Genomic DNA, 23,851 nt, shown 5'->3' with positions numbered 1-23,851 from the left:
GATACCTGCCTAATTTAGGGAGCTTACCCACCTAATGCCTGGAGAAGGAAATGGCAACCCACTCCAGTATCCTTGCCTGGAGAATCCCATGGACAGAGGAGCTTGGCGGCCTACAGCCAGTGGGGTTACAAGAGTCAGACACAACTTAGTGACACCACCACCCACCTAGTGACTCTGTGAGTAGGGCCTGAAGTTCTTATTTAGAAACACTCCTGGTACTTACTGCTTTATTAGTTTAAGAAAGGACACACAGTTAATAACTAGTATAGGCAGCATTCCAAAATCTAGATCACATTCCTTTATTCTTGCTGTCAATATCATGTTATTTTATAGGAAACTACAGTAACTTAATAGTGATGCTAAACTGAACTGTAATGAATAATTAAAAGATTGATCACAGGGAAGATTATAAACATTAAGTATTTGGAGTTAAGGAATTTTAACTGATGGGTAGTGTTTATGATCCTAAAGAGAGAAGTCATTTTGAAAATTGATTTGGGATTTATATAATTGGGTATTCCTGTAGTTTGAAGCACATTTTTTTAAATTAGGGTCTTCTGTTACTTTCTCTTTCAGTTCAGTCACTCAGTCATGTCTGACTCTTTGCGACCCCATGGACTGCATAGTTAGATATGATTAACTTTGTTGACCTAAATTGTCTGACTCAGTATTTGCCAAGACTTTTAAAATTCCCTTTTTTAATAATGTTAACTAGAATGAGATGCTGAGCATATTTTAATCTGATTATTTTAAGTTCAACCAGAAAAACTGTGTTCTTAGCAGTTACAGAGATAAGGCAGATTAATTTGATTCTTATGAATGTTTCTTTACATGAGAAAACAACCACTTTTTATTTTCATTTCATTTCTTTTCTTTTTTTTGGCCATATCACTTGACTTGTTGGATCTTAGTTCCCCGACCAGGGATTGAACTCAGGCAATGGCGGTGGAGTCCTAGCCACTGGACCACCAGGGAATTCCCTGTTTTAATTTTAAATAATTCTCAATCCATGTCTTCAGCTATATTTGGAAAGATAGCATGATATGTGATACACAGTATTCTTCAAATGAAATTCTGATCCTCAGGATGTTTCTTTCTTTTTTTTTTTTTTTTACCAATAGCAGTGGATTGCAGCAAAGCTGTTTACACCCTTTCTCTTAATATTTAGATTGTGAACACCTCAGTCTCAAAATATGTAATGATTACTGACAGATTAGTGTATCTGATAGTGGTTTTAAAAAGTTACATTGACAGTGATTTGTTGTCTTTGGTATGGAGGCTTTAAAAAGTAAATAAAATTTAATGTTAATATTTTCCATCTATTGCAGGAGTCAGAAATACCATCAGAGGAGGGGTACTGTGACTTTAATAGTAGGCCAAATGAGAACTCTTATTGCTATCAACTTCTTCGACAACTAAATGAACAGAGGAAGAAAGGTATTCTTTGTGATGTCAGCATTGTGGTGAGCGGAAAAATCTTTAAAGCTCATAAGAACATCCTGGTTGCAGGCAGCCGTTTCTTTAAGACTTTATATTGCTTTTCAAACAAAGAAAGCCCTAACCAAAACAATACTACCCATTTAGATATTGCTGCAGTTCAAGGTTTTTCAGTCATCTTGGACTTCTTGTATTCTGGTAACCTGGTGCTCACAAGCCAAAATGCCATTGAAGTAATGACAGTGGCCAGCTATCTTCAAATGAGTGAAGTTGTTCAAACTTGCCGAAATTTCATTAAAGATGCCTTAAATATAAGCATTAAATCAGAAGCTCCAGAGTCTGTAGTTGTGGACTATAATAATAGAAAACCAGTTAACAGAGATGGCCTGTCTTCATCACGGGATCAAAAAATTGCCAGTTTTTGGGCAACACGAAATCTTACCAATTTGGCAAGTAACGTAAAAATTGAAAATGATGGTTGTAATGTCGACGAGGGCCAAATAGAAAACTACCAAATGAATGACAGTAGTTGGGTCCAGGATGGTTCACCTGAATTGACAGAAAATGAGTCTCAAGGTCAAACAAAAGTGTTTATTTGGAATAATATGGGCTCCCAAGGGATTCAAGAGACTAGCAAAACAAGGAGAAAAACCCAAGCTACAAAGAGATTTGTTTATAATATACCACCTAATAATGAAACAAATCTAGAAGATTGCTCGGTGATGCAGCCACCTGTTGCCTATCCAGAGGAAGATTTGTCATTCATCAAGGAAGAACCAGGTAAATACTGTATTGAATATATACAGAGGTGTCTCAGTTTTTATTCTCATTCTGCTTGGATATAATCTTGTGTGTATGATTAAAGTAATATACATAAGAAATAGTAAATTTGAGTCTTTGTAATAGAAAGGAAAAAATGACTTGAACAGTCACATATCTTATATAATCTTGTATCAAATGTAAGATTTGGTATATCTTAGTTTTTTCTCTACACATGTATATGTGGGTTTCTCAAAGGTTGTGTTAAATAATCAGGAATTTGCCCACATTTTATGGCATGTGGACTCTATGTATAGTTCTTTGATTTTCCTGGTCTGTAGCCTCTGCTCACTTTTTGTACTCAGTGCTGGAAAAGATAAAATCTTTGGTTGTAATATGTGATTTGTTTGTCATTTCAGAACGTTTTTGAGATTTAGTTAGCATTCTTTACTCTCAATTTTTTGTAGTTGAATATTTGTTTTATAGAATTTTGCAAAAGTTAATGGGATTCTACTTTGTTTAGAAGCACTTACTGTTCTGTTCTCCCCATAAATCTTACAGAAACTGGAATATTTTAAGTTTGTCCCACTGTTTCCTCATTTTCATTCTCATTTGCATTAGTTAAGAGAGGCCTCTGAGACCTTTTTCTTGACTATAAGAATCTTTGCATATCACATCTTGTAGTGTGGGGTGTTTTTTTTTTTTTTTTTTTTTGAGAAATGAAGTGAGGGGACCATTGTTGAAGAGTGAAATAGATTTGAAACTTTAACTTAATTGTGTGTGTGTAACTTACTTTTATTTGAAGTAGCCCAGTGGGTTTGAGGTTTTCCTTAGTGGATCCCAGACTTGACCATGCCCACCACTGTCATACATCATTTAGTGCTTGTGTTGCCTCAGAGATCTGTAACTGTTCGGTGTCTGATTTATGTGATGGTGATCACCTGGGGATGGAGTGCTTTCCGTTTAAAAGAATCATTGTTTTTAGTTCCCAAAGGGCAAAATGCCATAATCCTGTGAAATGGTTTCCCTGGCTGTTTAGGTTTGGGTTTAGTTTTCATTGGTAGAAATCATGTGGAAATCAGTATACATGTATAATGAATACTGTTTGCTGAGCTTTCCCCTCCAACTTGTCAAGTCTTTAGCAATAAAATCCCAGAGGTTGTTTCTTAAAAGTACTAATGATAGACTTAGCAGCACTTTGTTTTGGCTTAATTTTTAATGTAAAAAATCTTGAATCAGTTCTCAGAGTTAGAACTGCATTTTTTTTCCCTACTGCATGAATTACTCAGTTAACAGTATGATGGGAGGCCTATAGTGTATTTTTTAAAAATATATATAGGTACCCAGAATATAAGGAGTAAGATTTTTTGGCATGGTAGTTGACTGACAACTAACAAAGCTAACCTCATTCTTAAAACTAATGCCACACATAATTGGAGTGACTCAAAGAGAAGAAAAGCAGTATTAATTAGAACCACAGTGCATACTTTGAAAAATAACATTACTAGTGATTATCATCTTAGCAAGCAACTCCTAGCTGAGGTTGTATCAGTGTACTAGGTCTATCATAATTTTTGGTAGTCTGATATGCTTTTATCTTTGATAGCTTATAAAAGATAATTCTATTGTCATTGATGCCACCTTAATATCTGATGAACCTTGCTTAACTGAAATTTGATTATATCAGTGACATGCTACATTCCCACTGTTAAAACTTTTAACAACTTTTTGGTGCCTCTGAATCCACCTTCATTCAGTGGCAGAAAATCCCATAAGAGCTAGAACATGATATGATAGAGAGCTAGAAAATTTTTACTGTAAAGGGCCAAGCAGTAAATATTTTGGGGTTTGCTGGTCGTGAAGTCAGTTACTTAACTGTCAGTGTAGCGTGAAAGCAGTCATAGAAAGTGTGTAAACAAATGAACAGAAGTGTGTTCAGGTAAAGCTTTATTGCCAACCCTTGGGGTAGAGCAGTGGGTCTTAATCATGCCTGCATGTTGGCATTGCTTGGGAACTTCAGCCATCATGATGCCTGACTGTCCCTGCCAGGGATTTTGGTTTATTGGTCTGGGATGTGGCCTGGTAGTTGAAATTTTTGTCAGTTCTACAGGTGATGGTGCTATGAGTCACTGATAGAGGAAAGAGCCCAAATTGAATCAGGTTTTGTAAATGAGTTCTGTTACTTACTATGTTACCATAACCAAATTAAGTTAAACACTTGCCCTCAGTTTCCTCCTTCTTAGACTATGCTACTTTTATAGGGTTATTCTGAAAAATGACAAAACATAAAAATACAGCTGTCGCAGTCATCTCAGTCCCCTTAAAGATTAAGATTTTTTTAAAATCAGTTTTCCAGTGCAGTGTACTTTGTACCAGATTCTTGATAGGTGGTCTATAGCCTCAGCTTGACCTTTTGTTTCAATGTAGGATGAGTATGATTATAAGGAAGTTACTTTATATTGAGCTAGAATTTGTTTCTCTTTAACTTCCTAATTCTGTCATTTTTAGTAGTATAATCTAAGCCTAACCTCTAATCTCTTAAATCAACCTGATAACCCTTCAGGTATTAACATTAAAAAATTTCCCCTGAAGTCCCCTTCTTTTAGGCTAAGTGCTGTATCTCCCGCCTTGTGAATTCCAACCCCTTTTTACATCTTTCTTAACAGTCATAGGCAGTTTGTTTCACCCTGATGAAATGTTGGTGCACAGAATTTTAGACTAGAACTCTCCAGGCAAATTCTGAGCAATAAAGAAAGGACATAGTGGGTCTGTATTTACCAAGGTCTTTCAGTTACTAAAAGTAGAGGCAGGTTCCATCTTTAGGACTGCCCAACATTAAAACCTTGGCAATTTATAAACTAGTGACCCAGTCTTCTAAAAAATTGAGGCTCATTTAAAACTTCTAGAGGTCAACATTACTGGTTATACTTTCATTTTTATTTATTGAAAAAATAGTGAAAACTTTCAGTGAAATAATGCTTTTAAATGTATTTAAAATTCTTTACCTAATCATCGGAAAAATCATGGTGAATTATGCATTTAGTCTACAAGCAGTGCTTGACATGTTTGGGTTTGTGGGTCTCTTGTAGGAACAGTGATTTCCCAGATTCTTAAGCCTACTGTCTGTATGCTATAAATAATGTTGTCTTATTGCCATATACTGTGGAAAGTGGTATTTGGGTGCTTCATAAAGAAATGTAAGATACTGAGATTTTATCAGAGGTTATATTCATAATGGTATTTCTTTAAAAATCTTAGGCTAGTATACCTGTTATCTGACTCTGCCTCAATTCCCTTCAAATCATTTTTGATTTGTACATGTAAATGTAAGAAATTAAATAGTATAGGGGCAAAAGTAACCAGTGCCTTAATTGTCTTACACACTGTTTTCATTTATACTGTTAAAACAAGTCAGGTGTTAATCCCATTTTTTATCTACTCTGGACTCATGGGACATGGGCTTTCTGAATCCGTATTTTTGTATTGTTTGTGCCAGTCACACTAGAATGTTGTAGCCATTATAAATAACTGTATTCTTCATGTAATACATTTGTATGTATATGCATTCAGTAAGATTTTGAAATTTCTGACAAACAAAAATTAAATTTTTAGCAATAAAACACTGTGCTAGTCAAGAGTATTAATATGGTTAGCCTAATTAAGCTTTTTATTGGCTCTAAGATAATAAGCAGCCCTTCAGAATGAGGAAACAGAAGTTCTACAGATGACAAACTTTCTGGTACTGAATTCTGAAACGAATTTCTCCAGTGGGGTTTTATATAATTGACATCAAGACAGTTTTCTGAAAAGCATTTTCTAGTAAATACAGCAGTAGGTTATATAATTGTCTTTAATAAAAGCTGGTAAAATTTCATATAGATGATTGAATTTTTCATAATGATGTACAAATACTCAGATGCACGGTGGTTTTATTTGATCAAAGGATATAATTTAGAGTTTGTAAACTCTAAAAGCTCCTTTCTCTCATCTGTACTTTTTTTTGTTTTGTGGCATTTGTGAATTTTTATTGATCCTTACAAGCAGAGTTTAAGCTGTAACATCTTCAATTTGTGTAGTTGTTTTTTGGTTGAAAAGCATATAATTCAAGTGTATAGAAAACAATTTTGAGAGAAGAATGCTCAAACTGTATGTCTTTAAGATACCTAATGAGTCATATTTGAAGTAGTGAATTATTACTTCTACTGAAGTTGTCTACCAACCAATACTTAGGCCCCTACATATTTTGGGTGACAGTTGATACAGGGGATCACTTCAGAGGTTCCAGAATCTTGAAATGCTTTCTTTCTTTATTTTACTTAATTTAGCTGAGTCGGATCTTAGTTGCGTGGCATCTGACTAGGCATGAGGGCTCCAGAACAGGGTTAGTAGCCCTGTAGCATTGGGGTCTTAGTTCCCCAACCAGGGATCAACCTGGTGTCCCCTGGGTTGCAAGACAGACACTTCACTGGAACACCAGGGAAGTCCCTTGAAATGCTTTCTTAAATAATCGGGCGGGCGGGGTTGTTTGTTTTAATTTAAAATATTTTTATAGCTTTGAACGTTGGCCATCTCATTTGAGACTTTTCCATATTTTGGCCATGTCATATAAAGTTACTGTATGAGCTACTTAAAATGTTTAAAAACCATGGAACCTAGACTTAGTAAAGAAGATTTGGACTTTGGACTTGGTTCCACCACTTAACTTGCCTTAAGTTTATCATACAGAATGTCTTATAATTAGAAGGAAAGAAAAATTTATAATTATGAAATCTTGAAGGCTATAAAAATTAACCAAAGCTTTTAAAAAAAATCATTTTGGCAACAAAACCTGATATTCAGTTGGCAGCAAAACCAATTTGTATTTTTTACTTCTTTCCTTAAATGTAAACATCTATATGTTTTGTTGCAGAAATACATTTTGATTACAGGGTGCCACCCTGGGCCCCTCTGGGGGTATCACAGTTATTTCTTGCCTAAAATCTAAAAATGTATGTATCCTACATCTTAACCCAAACGTTCCACATAGCAGGTTTACGGGCCTGGGTTAGTTCTTTCTTAAGGGATTCTAGATGTACTGCCCTACCTTTCAGGCATCCTTTTGAGTATATTATGAAGAATGAGCTACCAGTGATTTAAAGTTTCTTCTTTAGAAACTGTTACAGTTGCGTAGTCAGTGGTAGTTTGAAGGGCTGATGCTCATTTTAAAAAATAAATGTCCACCATTAGCTAATGGACTGTAAGTTATACTAAAATGTAACACTTCAATATTTAATCTTAAAAGGATGATAATGAGTAACTGTATGATAGTAGGAATATTCTGCCATCTTTTTTTCCTTCTCCTTTATTTTCCTCTGCCTAGTTAGTGTTCCTTTCCATCCTCCTCTGCCATACTTGATCCAAGGGGTGGCTACATTAAGGATTATTCTTTTCAAGTTATAAGCGTTAAGGAAACAGAATTTGTTTGGTCAGACTGAAACTGCATGTTGAAGAAGCCTTTTGTGGATGTTTTAATGCTTTCTACCTGCTGAGGGTGTTAAGTTTTCTAAACCCTGTTAATGTCAGCCCCTGAGAATTTTTTAAGACTGAATTTTTTATTTCTGATATAGCCTTAATATTCTGGGGTGACCAGAAGTGTCATATTTAACCAAATACTTCTTGTCTGGGACCCCAAAATGACTTTCCACTTCATAAGAGGAAATTTGGTAGTAAAATTTTGAAGTCCACATGAAACTGAGCGAACAGGTTAGATGATATTGCTGTCATAAGATTGAGAACTTGTTCACAATAGGATGGCTGTGAGGTAGAAACGTATCAGTGCAATGTGATAAATGTTAAGATCAGAAGTATGGCAGAGTGCAGTGGGGGAGGTTCCTGATTTCTCATTAAGAGTTGAAGAAAGCTTCACAGAGTTGGATCTTCTTTTGTGTAGGAGTTTGCCAGGAGAGGGTGCAAAGTGGCAAGAATTGAAGGGAGTAAGTGAATAGAAAGGGGAGTGTAGTAGGGCTGGTGAGGTGGGGTCAATAGGTTAGGGCCAGGTTGTAATTCTCTGACATGGTAATAAATTGTGAATTCTGTTTCACAGACGGTGAGCAGTGAGAGGTTCTCAATTAGAGATGCAATCTTGTTTATTTATTTGCCTTTAACATAAAAGCATTTGGAAGGTATTATTCATGGATTGGAGTGGAGAAAGTCCTGAAGAGACCTGTAAAGGCCCGGTCATGAAAGAAATAACAACCTTGTTTGAATAGAAGCAAAGAAGAAACAGTGGAGCCTAGTCTAGTCTGTCACTTGAATCATCACTGAGTTTGGGGGTAAAGGGAAACTACAATTTGTTGAGTCTCTCGGCTGCCATAGAACTGTCAAGGGTGCTTTATATAATACATTTGCAACTGAATTTTCTCATCACTGAAAAAGGAAAAAACCTTGACTGCAATGAACAAAGGAAAAAAAAAGTCTATAACAGTTTATGAAAAAAATTAGCCTTAGTCCTCAGAAACTGTCTTCAGAGAAAATTGTTTGCCAGTATATATTTACATGAAAACAAAAATTGAATAGATATTACTGAGTTTTTGTAGGACAGAGCTGTCATTGTTCCTATAATCTCGATTTCTGATATGCTCTCGTATGTCATTCTTTTCAAGAATATTTGTGTTTTAAGAAATTCTGGATTAGTCTGTGCTTGCCTCGTGTGTGGAATTTTGAGAACCAAAAACAAATGGTCAGGAAGACCTCCTTCCCAACATAGTTTTGTTGAGCACTTATAGGCAAGTGCTGTACAAAGCACTAGATGCTTTGCAAGTGACGCTTGTGCCCTCTGTGGTCCAAGAGAAACCTATAACCACATGCCCCAAGATTAACCTCATTTAATGACGTCATGATTTATGTTCCACTTTATAATTTGTACATTATTTTTATTTACTGAAGTTACTTTTCATAGCACCTTTGTGAAGTAGGTAAATATTGCTATTCATTTCCTCGTGGAGAAAATAAAGTTACGACTGTTAAAATTTTAAGAGAAGGTAAAGGCCAAGATTTTTACCATGTCATCCTTTCCGTTGGTTAGTAATCAGATTTTTAAAAACCCATGAATGAGATGTCAGAGAAGAATAAAAAATTAATTCAGAGGTGGAAGTTGCTTCAAAGATAGACAAAAATGTATGTAAAGGACAATGACAGCTTATAACTAGGTACACTCAAAAATTTTGGAGTTGGGTTTTTTGTTGTTGTTGTTTCATTGGATCTTAGTTGGCGTGTGTGATTGTGAGCAGGGATTGAACCCAGGCCCCCTGCACTGGGAGTGTGGAGTCTTAGCTTTTGGACCAGCAGGGAAATACCCAGAGATGTTTTTATTAAATAAAGAGATTAATAAAGTGAAGGCTGATTTGCCACAGAACGCTGATAGATTTTTATTTTTTAAATTACAAAAATTTTTTTGGACGTGCTACATGGCATATGGGATCTTTGTTCCCTGACCAGAATGGAACCTGTTTCCCTTCTTCTCTTGCATTGGAAACACAGTCTTAACCACTGAACCACTGAGGAAGTCTAGTCCTTATAGATAGGTATATATATTTTTTTGGATTTAGCAGTATCACTGAATGGTATCAAGTATCATGAGGAAAGTGAGTGAGTATAAACGATGGGTATACTTCTGCACTCTCATTTCCAGCGTTGCAGTTGTACCTTTTTTAATTACCTGCTTTAGTGCCAGGTTTGGTGCTCATGTTGTCAGGAAGCAGTGTAATACTGTTAAAGAGCAGTGCAGCACTCTGCGGTAGCTTTAGTTTCTTCTTAAGGTTGAGAATAAGAATATTCTTACTGCATAAATGTGTAGTGAAATTTAATGTGTTGTGTATATGTCGATTGCATATACAAAAGGACTTTATGCGTAAAATCAGGGGTGTATTTTTTGTTTCATTTAGTGGGAGGATCACCTATTCACTGGCAAATGCATTTGAGAAGGATTTCCATAGGAAGGTCATGAATTTCGTTTATCAGGGTTTATTTTTTTTAATGTACTTATTTATTTATTTGCGGCTGTGCTGGGTCTTTGTTGCATTGCAGGGAGCAGGGGCTACTCCTCATTGCAGTATGAGGGCTTCTTGTTGCAGAGCCCTGGCTTTAGAGCACAGGCTCAGTAGTTACGGTGCACAGGCTTAGTTGCTCGGTGACATGTGGGATCAGACTCATGTCTCCTGCATTGGCAGGTGGATTCTTTACCACTGAGCCACCAGGAAGTCCTAGAGTTTATTTTTTAATCCTATGCTTTTTCGAGAAAATGAATACAGAGTTCCTGGTGAAGCAGAATATGATTCTTACATCAAATGAATGGTTGGTTGCCTGGTTTCTATCTTATTCACATCAACTCAGCTGATTATGGAGAAAGCAATGGCACCCCACTCCAGTACTCTTGCCTGGAAAGTCCCATGGACGAAGGATCCTGGTAGGCTGCAGTCCATGAGGTCGCTAAGAATTGGACATGACTGAGCGACTTCACCTTCACTTTTCACTTTCAAGCATTGGACACAGAAATGGCAACCCACTCCAGTGTTCTTGCCTGGAGAACCCCAGGGATGGGGGAGCCTGGTGGGCTGCCGTCTATGGGGTCGCACAGTCGGACACGACTGAAGCGACTTAGCAGCAGCAGCAGCTGATTACAAATAAGTTTCCAGATGGTTTGAAATAAGATACAGCAGTGATAGCATGTACTGATTACTAAGTTAGGTGTGCTTTTATGAAAGCTATTGTCAACCTGGAGGAGCTCACTTGTTTTGAGATTTATTTTTTATATCAAGAACCAAGTAGTTTATGCCTTTCAAAAGGTTTTTAATATCTGTAGTATGGATATGACTTGTTCTTGTACACAGAAACAGTTGGTTGTTCAGTCGCTAAGTTGTGCCTAACTCTTTGTGACCCCTTGGACTGCAGCACGCCAGGCCTTCCTGTCCCTCACCATCTCCTGGAGTTTGCTCAAACTAAGTCCATTTGAGTCAGTGATGCTATCTAACCATCTCACCCTCTGCTGCCCACTTCTCCTCTTGTCCTCAATCTTTCGCAGTCAGGATCTTTTCCAGTGAGTTGGCTCTTCACATCAGGTGGCCAGAGGACTGGAGCTTCAACTTCAGCATCAGTCCTTCCAATGAATATTCAGGGTTGATTTCCTTTAGGATTAACTGGTTTGATCTCCTTGCTGTTCAAGGGACCCCCAGGAGTCTTGATATTATGGCAGAAAGTGAAGAGGAACTCAAAAGCCTCTTGATGAAAGTGAAAGTGGAGAGTGAAAAAGTTGGCTTAAAGCTCAACATTCAGAAAACGAAGATCATGGCATCTGGTCCCACCACTTCATGGGAAATAGATGGGGAAACAGTGGAAACAGTGTCAGACTTTATTTTTCTGGGCTCCAAAATCACTACAGATGCTGACTGCAGCCATGAAATTAAAAGACACTTACTCCTTGGAAGGAAGGTTATGACCAACCTAGATAGCATATTCAAAAGCAGAGACATTCCTTTGCCAACAAAGGTTCGTCTAGTCAAGGCTATGGTTTTTCCTGTGGTCAAGTATGGATGTGAGAGTTGGACTGTGAAGAAGGCTGAGTGCCAAAGAATTGATGCTTTTGAACTGTGGTGTTGGAGAAGACTCTAGAGAGTCCCTTGGACTGCAAGGAGATCCAACCAGTCCATTCTGAAGGAGATCAGCCCTGGGATTTCTTTGGAAGGAATGATGCTAAAGCTGAAACTCCAGTACTTTGGCCACCTCCTGCGAAGAGTTGACTCATTGGAAAAGACTGTGATGCTGGGAGGGATTGGGGGCAGGAGGAGAAGGGGACGACAGAGGATTAGATGGCTGGATGGCATCACTGACTCGATGGACGTGAGTCTGAGTGAACTCTGGGAGTTGGTGATGGACAGGGAGGCCTGGCGTGCTGCAATTCATGGGGTCGCAAAGAGTCCGACACGACTGAGCAACTGATCTGATCTGATCTGAAGAGTCTTGAAAGTACCATAATTCGAAAGCATCAGTTCTTCAGTGTTCAGCCTTCTTTATGTTCCAACTCTCACATTCATCCATAGCTATTGAAAAGACCTCAGAAAGAATTTATTTGCCGTCTATTAATGTTTTAGATTGAGGTGAACATTCTGTACTACTGTCCATGTAGGATTAAAGATCACAAACTAAATCCTAATACTTCACAGATGGATAGGAGACATGAAGTGTCCATTAAGACCTAGCTGAGGAAAGCCTTCAACAAATAACTATAGAATGTTATATAAATAGAAACACCCTGTATTTACAAACCTACTTGGCAGAATTTTAAGAAATGCCCTGTACACACTTTAGAGTGACTTTTTTCGAAAGATATTGGGAAGAGTAACATTGTTTGAATGATTTTAATTTTTTTTTGAAGTTTTTTTAATATTTATTTTTGGCTATGCTGGGTCTTCCTTGCTGCATGCAGGCTTTGTCTAGTTACAGTGAGCTGGGGCTGTTCTTTCATGTGGTTGTGTGGATTTCTCATTGATGGTTGAAATACATTTAACTTATCAAAGGAAAGCAGAGTCATTAGATTTCCATTAATTTATGGTTTATGGATGTTTATATACCAGAAAATTGACAAAATTATTCTTTACTTCCCCTTATATTTTTGCTGTACCAGGCACCTTGCAGAATATTAGTTCTGTGACCAGGGATTGAACCCAGGCCATGGCAGTGAAAGGGCTGAGTTCTATCCACTGGTCTGCCAGGGAATTCCTGAGATATGTTAAGTTAAAACTTAATAACAGGTTGCAAAGGGCAGACTATTCAAGCCAACAATTAACAGCACCTGTTGAAAAAGCCTTTTAAAGTCATGCATTACTATAAATACTGGGAAAATAAAATCTAGATAGTATCCCTGCTATCAAGGAACAGGAAAGGATCAGTGTCTGTTTACTCTTCCTTCTTTACATGTGAACTACTTGCTTATTCTCCTGACTTTTCCAACCCTTTTACTCTAGGGAGTAACTTCACATTCTACATTTAATGTTACAGAGGAAATAAAAGCCAATAGAGATGTAGTCTCTAAGTGCCTGTCTTCAAACCTGTCTCTGTATGTATACTGATTGCTAATGCTTCTGGATCCCAGACTTGTTAAGAATCTTACAAATTTGATAATTCCTTCTCTTTGCAGTATTTCTCTTTGCAGTGTCCTCTCTTTTTCTTAATGACTTCTTCCTTTCAGCATTTAAACATGTTTTAATTTTTGCCTTAAAAAACCCAAACACTTAACCTCTATCTCACTCTATCCCTTTACAGCCAGATTTTTCATTGTCTGTCTTGTGTGTCTAATTCATCTTCTATTCATAACACAAGAGTAGACCGTAGCAGTGGGAAGATGCTAAGTGAAGTGAAATCGCTCAGTTGTTTCCGACTCTTTGCGACCTCGTGGACTGTAGCCTACCAGGCTCTTCCGTCTATGGGATTTTCCAGGCAAGAATATCGGAGTGGGTTGCCATTTCCTTCTCCAGGAGATCTTCCCAACCCAGGGATTGAACCCGGGTCTCCCGCATTGTAGGCAGATACTTTACCGTCTGAGCCACCAGGAAAGTCCCTGATGCTAGATTCTTAAATTGTTTAGTCGCTAAGTTGTGAGTGACTGACTCTTTTGCTGTCAGATAAACTGTAGCCTGCCAGACTTCTCTGTCTATGGGATTTTCCAGGCAAGAAGGAGTGGGTTGCCATTTCCTTCTCCAGGGAATCTTTCCAACCCAGGGATCAAATCTGAATCTCCTACACTGGCAAAATAGGAACCTGAATATTAGGAAACTTGTATTGTAAATTAAAGAATTTTGAAGATTATACTAAAAACTGGTGAAACATTGAAGATTTTTAAGTAAAGGAGCAACATAAAGCTTAGTGTTTTAGGAAGATCTTTTTGGCAATGTTGTGGGAAATGAAGAATGTATTGTATTTTGGAGCAAGGAGACCAAGAAACTGTTTGAGTAATCCAGGAGAGTAATGATGAGTTCTGAATTAAGGCAGTGGTAGAAAAAAGAAGCAATGCAACAGATTCAAGGGAAATAGTTACACCTTCCTTTTACAAATGTAGGAATTACATCTTCCTTTACAAATCTAGTATTGATTGATCTTTCCAATTCTGAACCAGGACAGAAACACTAATATTTTATACATCTAGCACTTAGTACTAGCAGCTGCAGCTATCTTTTGGATGTCAGACACCATACTTGGCTTGCGTTAACTGATTAAATTTCTGTATCAGATCTATGATACAGGTGGATGCATATGAGGATATCGAGGCATGTGGTCATACAGATGGAGCTAGGGTACCTAATTCACCTTGGCTCTAAGGCTCATTCTAATCCAGTGTGCTGTTATTCCTGTGGCTGAAAAACATGTCTTATATATGCTTTTATTCCTTGTAGTGTTAAGCACATAGTAACTCAGTACTTGCAAATATCCTCTATTTAGTCTGCATAAGAAACATTTCCAAGAAAAGAGTGGTGTTTTGGGTGATGGCTATGGTGTGGTTGTAAATAACATACTTTTGTATCTCCTTTTCAGATCTGGATGGTGCTCTACTCTCAGGGCCAGATTGTGATAGGAATGTCAGTGCAAATTTATTGACTGAAGCCAGCTCTGGTCAAGAAGGAGGTGATGCTGGTAGGTACAGTAGAATTTTAGCAGGAGTACCTTTAAGAGGATTTGAAGTTTTGGAATGTGTATGTGTTTATCAAGGAGCTACAGCAGTTTCTTTTCATTAAAGGAAAGTGTTAGGTATTAATATAAGCACTTTCAATCTGGCAGCTAATGTTGATTACAGAATTTGGAACACTGGTAAATACATGAATAGGTGTTTCTTTTTCTTTGAAGGAGACATGTTAAAGCTCTTAACTATCAAAAGCAAATAATAGATTGTGGCTTCTAGCTAGTGTATAGATGGGATGAAAATGGTAATTATCAGAATGGTTGACTAGTGTATTTTAACTAACTTTGATGTAAATTAATAATTTGGTTGTTGATGACTATAGAAAATACTAATTCTAAAAAAAAAAAAGAAAATACTAATTCTAAATAGTGATATTTATAACTGCTTTGTGGGAAGTGTCCTGCACAAGAAGACAAAGAATCCATGAGTATTCCAAAGAATAATGTAGGTAAATTAAGAAGGGAGAAAGCTTTCTTTATAGAATGTCATGCTAATAAGTGTAGAAGAATGATAAAATACATATTTTTGCAACCTCCAGGGGAAGTAGTTCAAAATCATCGTTAGATAGTAAGCCACTATTGATAGGTTCATCCCATGATGCTTGGGTGAAAGTTTGTTGTAATCATCAGTCTTGATTATATCATTGATCCAAATAAAAAAGAGACATTTGCTTGCGGATAGTTGGAAAAGTGAATATGTAGTATGGTTTAAATGATATTCCTAACAATATAGTAGTACATAAAAGGGTACATGTGCATCCATAGAGAGAAAGCACGCGGCAAAACTAACATTTGTTGAAGAAAGTGATACAATTTCTATAGCTTTAGAAATCTTTTAAGCAATTGGGATAACAGTAGTACTCCTCACAGAAAGCTCTTGGGCTTTTGAATATACGGTGTGCACAGACCAAAATTAAGCTATAATTCTGAAGAAATTGTGTTAACGTGGTTTCTCCTAACTGTTGGGGGAAAAAAAGTTTTGTTTTTGTTTTTTTTTAATTGGCTGCTTTGGGCCTTCTTTCCTGTGCACGGGCTTCCTGTAGCTGCTGAGATTGAGGGCTTCTCATTTTCGTGGCTTCTCTCGTTACAGAGCAGAGGTTCTGCATGCATGCTGTGGTGCAGGGGCTTAGCTGCCCCAAGGCATGTGGGGTCTTCTCGAATGAGGGATCAAACCTGTGTCCCCTGCATTGGCAGGCAGATTCTTAACCAGTGAACCACCAGGGCAGTCACTGGATGATGTATGTTTTGGACATTAAGAAATATGGAGATGAACAAGCACAGTCCTTGCTGTTAGAGTTTACTTTGTTTTGCTCTGATTTGGACAAGAGCTATGAGTCATAAAACTCAAAACTTTATTTAGAAGTGTGAAACTGAAAATTGATTAACCTTCACAGGCTACTACTCCCAACCTTCCTCCTCCTCACACATACAAATGTGGTGTCTCATTTTACCACAAAGCGGTATTGCATTACAATTAAAATATGTAATTATGGATCCAGAGGACTTTCCTAACATTAAAAAACAGTAAGTGAAAGTATTCCCAGTACAAAACAATTTACAGTAGTAGTAATGAATCACAATTTTTAAATACCTTAGAGATTTTTTTGTATTGTGGATATTAATAGTTTCACTTTTTCCTTAAGAGGGAAATCTTAAGTTCTTTTTATTTTTCTAAGAGGCAATGTATTTGGCAAATAGATATAGAAAATTGAATTCTTAGAAAACCCATTTGGCAGGCATTCATTTATAAAATTGTGTGTATGGGAGAAAAATTGCTAAGTTCCTGCACAAGTGTGCTCTATGTATATGTCCTAGAAAGGAGTGTTCAGGCAGAGGACAGCGTAAGTGCAAAGTGCAAAGGCTTTGAAGTAGTAGCCATTTTACCAACATGGAATAGCACAGAGGCCAGTGTGGTTGGAATAGAATAACCAAGAGAGTGGTTTGGAAGCAAGGGCTAGATCAGTTAAGGCTTTGTAGTGTATTGGTAGTCTTTGGCTTGCACTGTAAGATCGTTAGTCCGAGCAGACTTTTTAGTGGAGTAATATCTGGTTCTGATTTAAAGTTTTTTAAAAATCTGATTGCTGTGTTGAGAATGAGCTCTAGGAAGGCACCACGGTGTGAGCTTGGAGACAAACTGATGGCTATTGAAAATAATCCAGAGGCAACAGTTGCTGATTAGTTTGGATAGGGTGGCAGTAGTTATGGGGGATTCTGGATATGTTTACTTTTATATTAGGCTGTTCTATCATGATGCTGATAAAATAGTTTTATATCCATCTTTTTAATTCCAGTAAGAGTCATCTTAATTACCATCATTATATCAAAATCACTTTTTAATTGTATTAGGTCCTTCACATGATTTCAAGTATGGCCTGATGCCTGGCCCTTCTAGCGATTTCAAGTATGGATTGATACCAGGTACTTCAAACGATTACAAGTATGGATTGATACCAGGTGCTTCTAACGATTTCAAGTATGGATTATTGCCTGAATCTTGGCCAAAACAAGAAACTTGGGAAAATGGCAAGTATTAGTCAAAACATCTACAGAGCTCTTAATACCATTTTTATCAATTAATTAAAAGCTTCCACATTCTGGGTTTTAAAAAACTCAGATGGTAGTAGCCATACAATAATCCCTATTCTCAGGAATAGGCAAGCTTTTGACAAGTTTTCTGTTTAATGTATAATAATAAGTGCTTTTTTGTTGTTTTTAATTCTCAAAAGGTGAATCATCTCTAATCATGAACAAGTTAAAATGCCCTCATTGTAGCTATGTAGCCAAATACAGACGAACACTAAAAAGGCATTTGCTCATTCATACGGGAGTCAGATCATTTAGCTGTGATATTTGTGGAAAACTGTTTACTCGAAGAGAACATGTAAAAAGACATTCCCTGGTAAGTAACTTTAACTGATCGTTGAGATAAACTGTGTTTGTTTAAGGTATTTTAACACTATTACCTGCAAATTTTTGCTTTAAACAATGAATGTTATTTGTAAAACCAGTACTGAACTTCATACAGAAAGATAATGGTATATTTACTCTTTGTTAAATGGGAGGTTTAATTTGAGTGGTTCAAATGTATTATATTGTCTGTACTGTCCTAACACTGGGTTTTTTTTTTACTTCTTCAATTAGGTGCATAAAAAGGATAAAAAGTACAAATGTATGGTGTGTAAGAAGATCTTCATGTTAGCGGCCAGTGTTGGAATAAGACATGGATCTCGGCGCTATGGTGTCTGTGTAGACTGTGCAGATAAATCACAACCAGGAGGACAAGAAGGTGTAGATCAGGGACAGGATACAGATTTTCCTCGGGATGAAGAATATGAGGGGAATGGTGGAGGAGAAGCTGATGAAGAGCTGGTTGATGATGGAGAAGATCAGAATGATGCATCTCGATGGGATGAATCAGGAGATGTTTGTATGTCTCTTGATGACTAACTGACCTTCTATACTCCTCAAGGATGCTGCATTTGGACATAATATGAATCAACAATTTGGATTGTTGAACTTGAAGGCTTGCAAAATATGGTACATGCTGGATGGTAGTTACATTGCTGTGAAAACTGTAGGGTCAAAGCCTTATAGCAAAAAAAAAATTTTTTTTATATTTGCACAGGACTGTACAGCAAACAACCTTGTGGTTGAATTACATGGAGTTCACACATCTTCAGTCAGTTATCAAAGTAAAAATATTTTTTATTTATAGGATATACAGTAAGTATTTGGATCCTCTGAAAATATAATACCTGTTCTTAAAAAGCTTACATTCATGTGCCACTTTAACATGAATGAAGAAAATTCGTTTATTAAGAGTACAGTGACAGCTGACCTAATTACTCTGTCCATCAAACCACTCAGGCTAGTTTGTACTAGTAGAGTTTTGTTTCTATTTTTATTTTTATTAATTTTATTTTTTTTAATACAGATTTTCAGTGAGGGGCCTTTTCAACCCCATTGGTTCTACTTTTCTGTATTTTTCACTTTATTTTGCTTCATAACTTAAACCAAGTCTCTTCTAGTCTTAGGTATTATTTCTCAATTTTGTGCTGATGGGCATGTTTATAAGAACTGGAGAGGTAATTTATTGGAATGAACTAACTGACTTCCTCCATTCCCCCTTTCCTTTCTGACATGAATTTTACTACTTTATAAATGAAGAATGATGTTGCAAAGTACCGTGGTGAGGTTGACAAATACCACTAAAATGATTATGATTTAAAAGTAACTTTCTCCTGCTGCTCTAATCTGATAAATGGTTACTATATGACGTTTTCTGACAAGGCATTTGGTTTTGGGTATCTGTTACTTTGGCACTACTCTTGTTTGCTTCTTTTTTATTTTTGCCAGTGTACTATACCTCAGTCCTATTTGAAAAGACAGAAGTCTAATTGAAAGAAAAGTCATAGAAATAATAAGTAAAATGATTTGCTTTATAATTTATCCTCCATGTCCAGTTTGGTTAGCTTGTTATGCAATATAAGTGAAATATCAGGTTTTTACTCCTGTGCCCTTTTATCATTAAAATTAACACAAAAAGCGCATTCTCTTTTGTTTCATACTTATGGGGTGTTCAGGGTTTGAAATTATGATAGATAATTAATTTATTTTTCAATTCCTTGAAATCACTACATCTTGATATATATATATAGTCTTTTTAGTAGTCACCATGATTCAACAATCTGCAAAAGTCTTACAAATAAAATATTGCGAGGCTTTACAATTTATTATTCTGTTCACTAAATTCTTCAGGATACAAGGGATGATGTATTAAGTTGAAATCGCCAGATTTATTTAGTCTGACAGATGAATTAACTGATTGACTCACAGCAGCATTTCACATAATTGATATTAATATGCACAATGTTTATCAGGAACATACTGTATATTATATAAGATTGAGGGATATCATATTTTCAGCTTTCTTTTAAATAGAAATTGAGTATATTTTCTTATTTTATATCAGGTAACTAAATTATGCTAGTCATGTGGAAAAAATTGCAAAGTACACTTTGACAGACATAATCCTTTTGGTGCTCCATCTGATCAAAGTTGAAAAGACTGGGTTTTTTAAGAGACAGGCTTTCTTACTGTCTCTGATTTCAGTAGAAAGATGGTTTAACATTAGACATTGATGCTTCTGCTTGGATAAATCAAAGAGTACAGTTACATGGTGAGATGCATCATTTGTCACCTAAACTTTATCATACTTTCTATAAAACTGAAAAACTGACATGAACAGTTTTGGTTTGGTTTTTGTTTAAGACTGAAGAATACATCTTTTTCTCAGTGTTCTAGACAAATGAGTAAAATGTAATTCTGGTGGGGTCCAAAGTAGACGTTAGTTGGGCAAAGATACTATGAATGGAAAAGTATTTTAAACGTAAAATGTTCTGCTTTGTGAATATGTAAGTATAGTATAAAGATTTCTTTCATCCCATTTATCCCTCTCCTTTAAAATAAACCATAGTTTACAATTGGTAGATCTGTCTATATATAAATATATATTAAAGAGAAAAGATATATATCTGAAAATCACCTAAATCTGCTTTATTAGACTACAGTTCACTTATTGCATAGAAACTGGACTTGGCTTTACATTCTTAATGTACTTTTACTTTTCCTTAAGATATGAACTTACTCTCTTTAAACTGAATTTTCTTTACTACTTAAATTGTTTATGTATATCTGGTAAATTATGACCAAATTTTTGTTAGATTGCCTACAGTAAATTGAAAATACACACTTGGTACACTACGGATTGTTGTGCTTTTGTTTTGGTTTTAGTTGGAAACAAGGTTTGATGTAGATGGCTTGTTACTGTTAATTTAAAATATTCTATAATTATTGTCCATTACCTTCTGTGTTGTGTTGTGACAGATTTGGCTATATTTTTAGTCAACTGAAATAATGATACTTTAAGAATTTGTTTTTAGAAAGGTAATCCAAAGGAAAAATGTTTATACTCTTGAATATATTAGCCTCAGCCTATATAAAAATTTCTTCTTTTAAAGTAAACATTTTACCAGAAACAGAATTGACAGATTTTTCTACTTGCTGACTGCCTAACTTATTTTGTTTCGTGATCTTGAAGGGACTGCTTTTTCCCTTCTAGGTCTTTTTTAAAAAAATAGTTTAGTACTAAGGTATACTACTGGATGTTTCTATTTTTTTAAGTATATTCTTTTTCTGACTTACAGTACAGTTTCAGGAAGTTGATAGATACTAAGAACTCATGATTGGTCTCAGAGAGGTAACAGTGGAATACTCGTAATTTTGTCTGTGGCGCCCTGGCGGAATTATGTGTTACACATTTGCTGAATTTTTCTCTTGTAACTTATATTTTAAATGAAAAATATTTTAGATCTTTTATTTAATGAAGGGGGAGAGTATAAACTGTTTATTTCCTATTCATTTTGTAGTAACAGACCCTCTCATATAAATCAAGATATCATGTATTATTTCTTAGGAGTCTCAGAGGCAATTACTTCCATACAGCCCCTGCTTTTTCATTGTTATTGGCCCTTATTTTTCACATTCACTAGATACTTTGCTAAATTTCAGCATCCTAGCAATTAAGAGCTAAAAAAGAAAAGAAACATTATAAGGGAAAATGGAACAATAATGAATAGCTTTGAAATCTGGGGGGAAAGCATGAGCTGGTTTTTTGGTAGAGCCATCCTGCTGAGGAAGAGTGAGATGAAGTTTATTCATGTATGTAAAGCACTTAGAACACTGCCTGGTGCATAATAGTGACATGACACATCTTAGTTGTTTAATAATATAGGAGAACCAAGGGGGAAAGGAGTGGAAGAATAGAGAACGGGGAATGAAAAAATTGGGACTTAGAAATTTGTATTAAAACATTGTGTTATAAAAGGCCTGATAATGACTAGTATAATATCGGGGATAGTGTGATGGAAGAAGGGTCTTAAAAACCATAAAATTTAAAACCAATAAGCTCTATTACATTTTTAGGATATTGTCAGCATAGGATGAAAAAGTTATTTTTCTGAATAATTCCAAAAGCTAGCTTGTTTTTAGTGCCTGCACATGCCATTGCGCTTTACCTTATCAAATCCCCTATAAGTAGGTGCTATTGTCTCCATTTTATAGACAAGGAAAGGCTCCATGAAATTGCCTAATGGACTAATGTAACAGTCACTACAAAGTAGAGCTGGGTTTTGACCAGGTTTGATTCTGAAGCCCATGCTCTGTTTAGGGGGCTCTGTTGCTCCAACTTTTGTAGGATTTTAGCTCTTTAAAGTGGTCTGTCTATGGAGACATATTTTCCATATAAAACAGCTATGTTAGGAATTTGAGTGTCTGTCTAATCCTTCCTCCCCCAAATGTCCTTAACTACTCTTGCCTCCTAATACAGCAATTGTTACACCACATGATTATAAACAAGATACCCTTCAGTGTAGCACATGCTATTAATTGGCTGTAGCATTTTCATTTTAAAAGGATGATTTTTAACTGAAGAATTAGATATGAACCCGTTTTTGTGCCGTTCAGTCACCCAGATCCTTAAACTTAACTATGGTACATAATATACATGCTTAGAACTAACATATTTTTTCTTAGTCACTTTAGGATTTTAAATGGAAAGGTTTTTTTTCCCTGCTGTATCCCTACTTTCAAGTGAAGTTGAGCCATTCAAGATATTTAGTTTAAAATGTTTTAGGGATAAGCACATTTTAAAAGATGTTTTGTAGCCCTGAATTTTATGACATTGGGTACTTAAAATTTAGAGTATGCTGCTTATTGGGAACAAAATTGGATTAAGGAGAGGGTTGGTTGAGGCCATTATGAGATGGGAGAATCAGCATTTTAAAAACACTGTAAACAAAAGAACACTTTCTGCCTGCTGTTTGTAAAAGCTCTTTGGGAAGATCTTTTACGAAGACCAATTTTTAATGTAATTTACCTACCTAGTATAAGTGTCCTAAGACATGTATGTAAACTTCCACAATGTTTTTTTTTTTTTTTTTGGTCTGTGTATTTAGAAAATACACACGAATCTTTATCAAACCTAAAAATATAAACTTGTGAGCACTGAACTGCTTCTGGCTTTGTGAATTTTGTTGACTCTGATATTTAATCCAGATTGCTTTTAACAACAATAATTTAGACTGGGTATGGGAACTCCTTTGTAAACTTTGACTTATGTATAATTCAGATACCTTTGTATTGTAGAATATTAAGGTTTATCTCTTTTTATGTGAAGTGCATAAAAGGCTCAAACTACCTCCTAGTAGTAATTCTTGGAGAGCTGCTTTAATTAATAGAAAGCAGTCATTTATAATCAGCATATCTTTTGTCTTTCATCTGTATTACTTTTGGAATTCTCTACAGGTTGTAGATAACATTGAAATATTTTCCCTGAAAGTACATATTTCTGGAAATGGGTTGAAAAGCAAAGGTAAACTACTTCACCTATATTTGTTGCATATATAGCAGATTAATGGGTTAACAACTTTCAAGTCTTTGAAACTTTAATAATACAGAAAAGAACATTTTTTTGTGGTGATGGTGTTAAAGTAATAGAACAAAGGACTGGATACCCAGACTTTTAGTTATTAAATGAGAGTTTTGATTTAGTTTGGAAAATGAAGAGGGGATGCCCATATTGCATACAATTCCTAGTGTCTTTAAAGTACTAAAAGAACTCTCATGTGGCAGTAGATATATTTTAATGGTTTGTGTAGATAATATTCTCTGTGGTTCCAAGGGGTTAAGATTGGACAAAAGATGAAGTAGGGATTATTTGAGGGGAAAAAACAACCCCTTCACCCAAAATTTCAATTTCAAAATGAATATTTTTGGTTGTGATTTTTCTGAACCATTGTAATTATCAACTTTTTGTTTTGCTTAGAACATTGTTAAAAATTATGTATAAATATCTCATGAAGCACATTTTGACACCAAAATGGACACAGCT

General features: G+C 35.9%; 1 protein-coding gene across 1 annotated transcript in view; it reads left to right on the top strand.

The window, feature by feature from the left end:
* Positions 1 to 22,970, top strand: part of ZBTB10 (zinc finger and BTB domain containing 10) — a 32,638-nt gene extending 9,668 nt beyond the window's left edge. The window contains exons 2-6 of the mRNA XM_086336423.1: positions 1,329 to 2,217; positions 14,758 to 14,856; positions 17,248 to 17,424; positions 17,628 to 17,800; positions 18,043 to 22,970. Coding sequence (XP_086192549.1) covers positions 1,329 to 2,217; positions 14,758 to 14,856; positions 17,248 to 17,424; positions 17,628 to 17,800; positions 18,043 to 18,348 — 1,644 coding nt within the window. The 3' untranslated portion in view covers positions 18,349 to 22,970. The remainder of the gene's footprint in view (positions 1 to 1,328; positions 2,218 to 14,757; positions 14,857 to 17,247; positions 17,425 to 17,627; positions 17,801 to 18,042) is intronic.
* The last annotated feature ends 881 nt before the right edge of the window (positions 22,971 to 23,851 follow it).

The sequence above is a fragment of the Bos grunniens genome, chromosome 14 (genome assembly GCF_055505025.1).
Source record: "Bos grunniens cultivar Pamir isolate PY7600 chromosome 14, Bosgru_T2T1.0, whole genome shotgun sequence".
Taxonomy (NCBI): Eukaryota; Metazoa; Chordata; class Mammalia; order Artiodactyla; family Bovidae; genus Bos; species Bos grunniens.
Note: the sequence above shows the minus strand (reverse complement) of the source record. Positions and strands in the feature narration are given on the sequence as shown.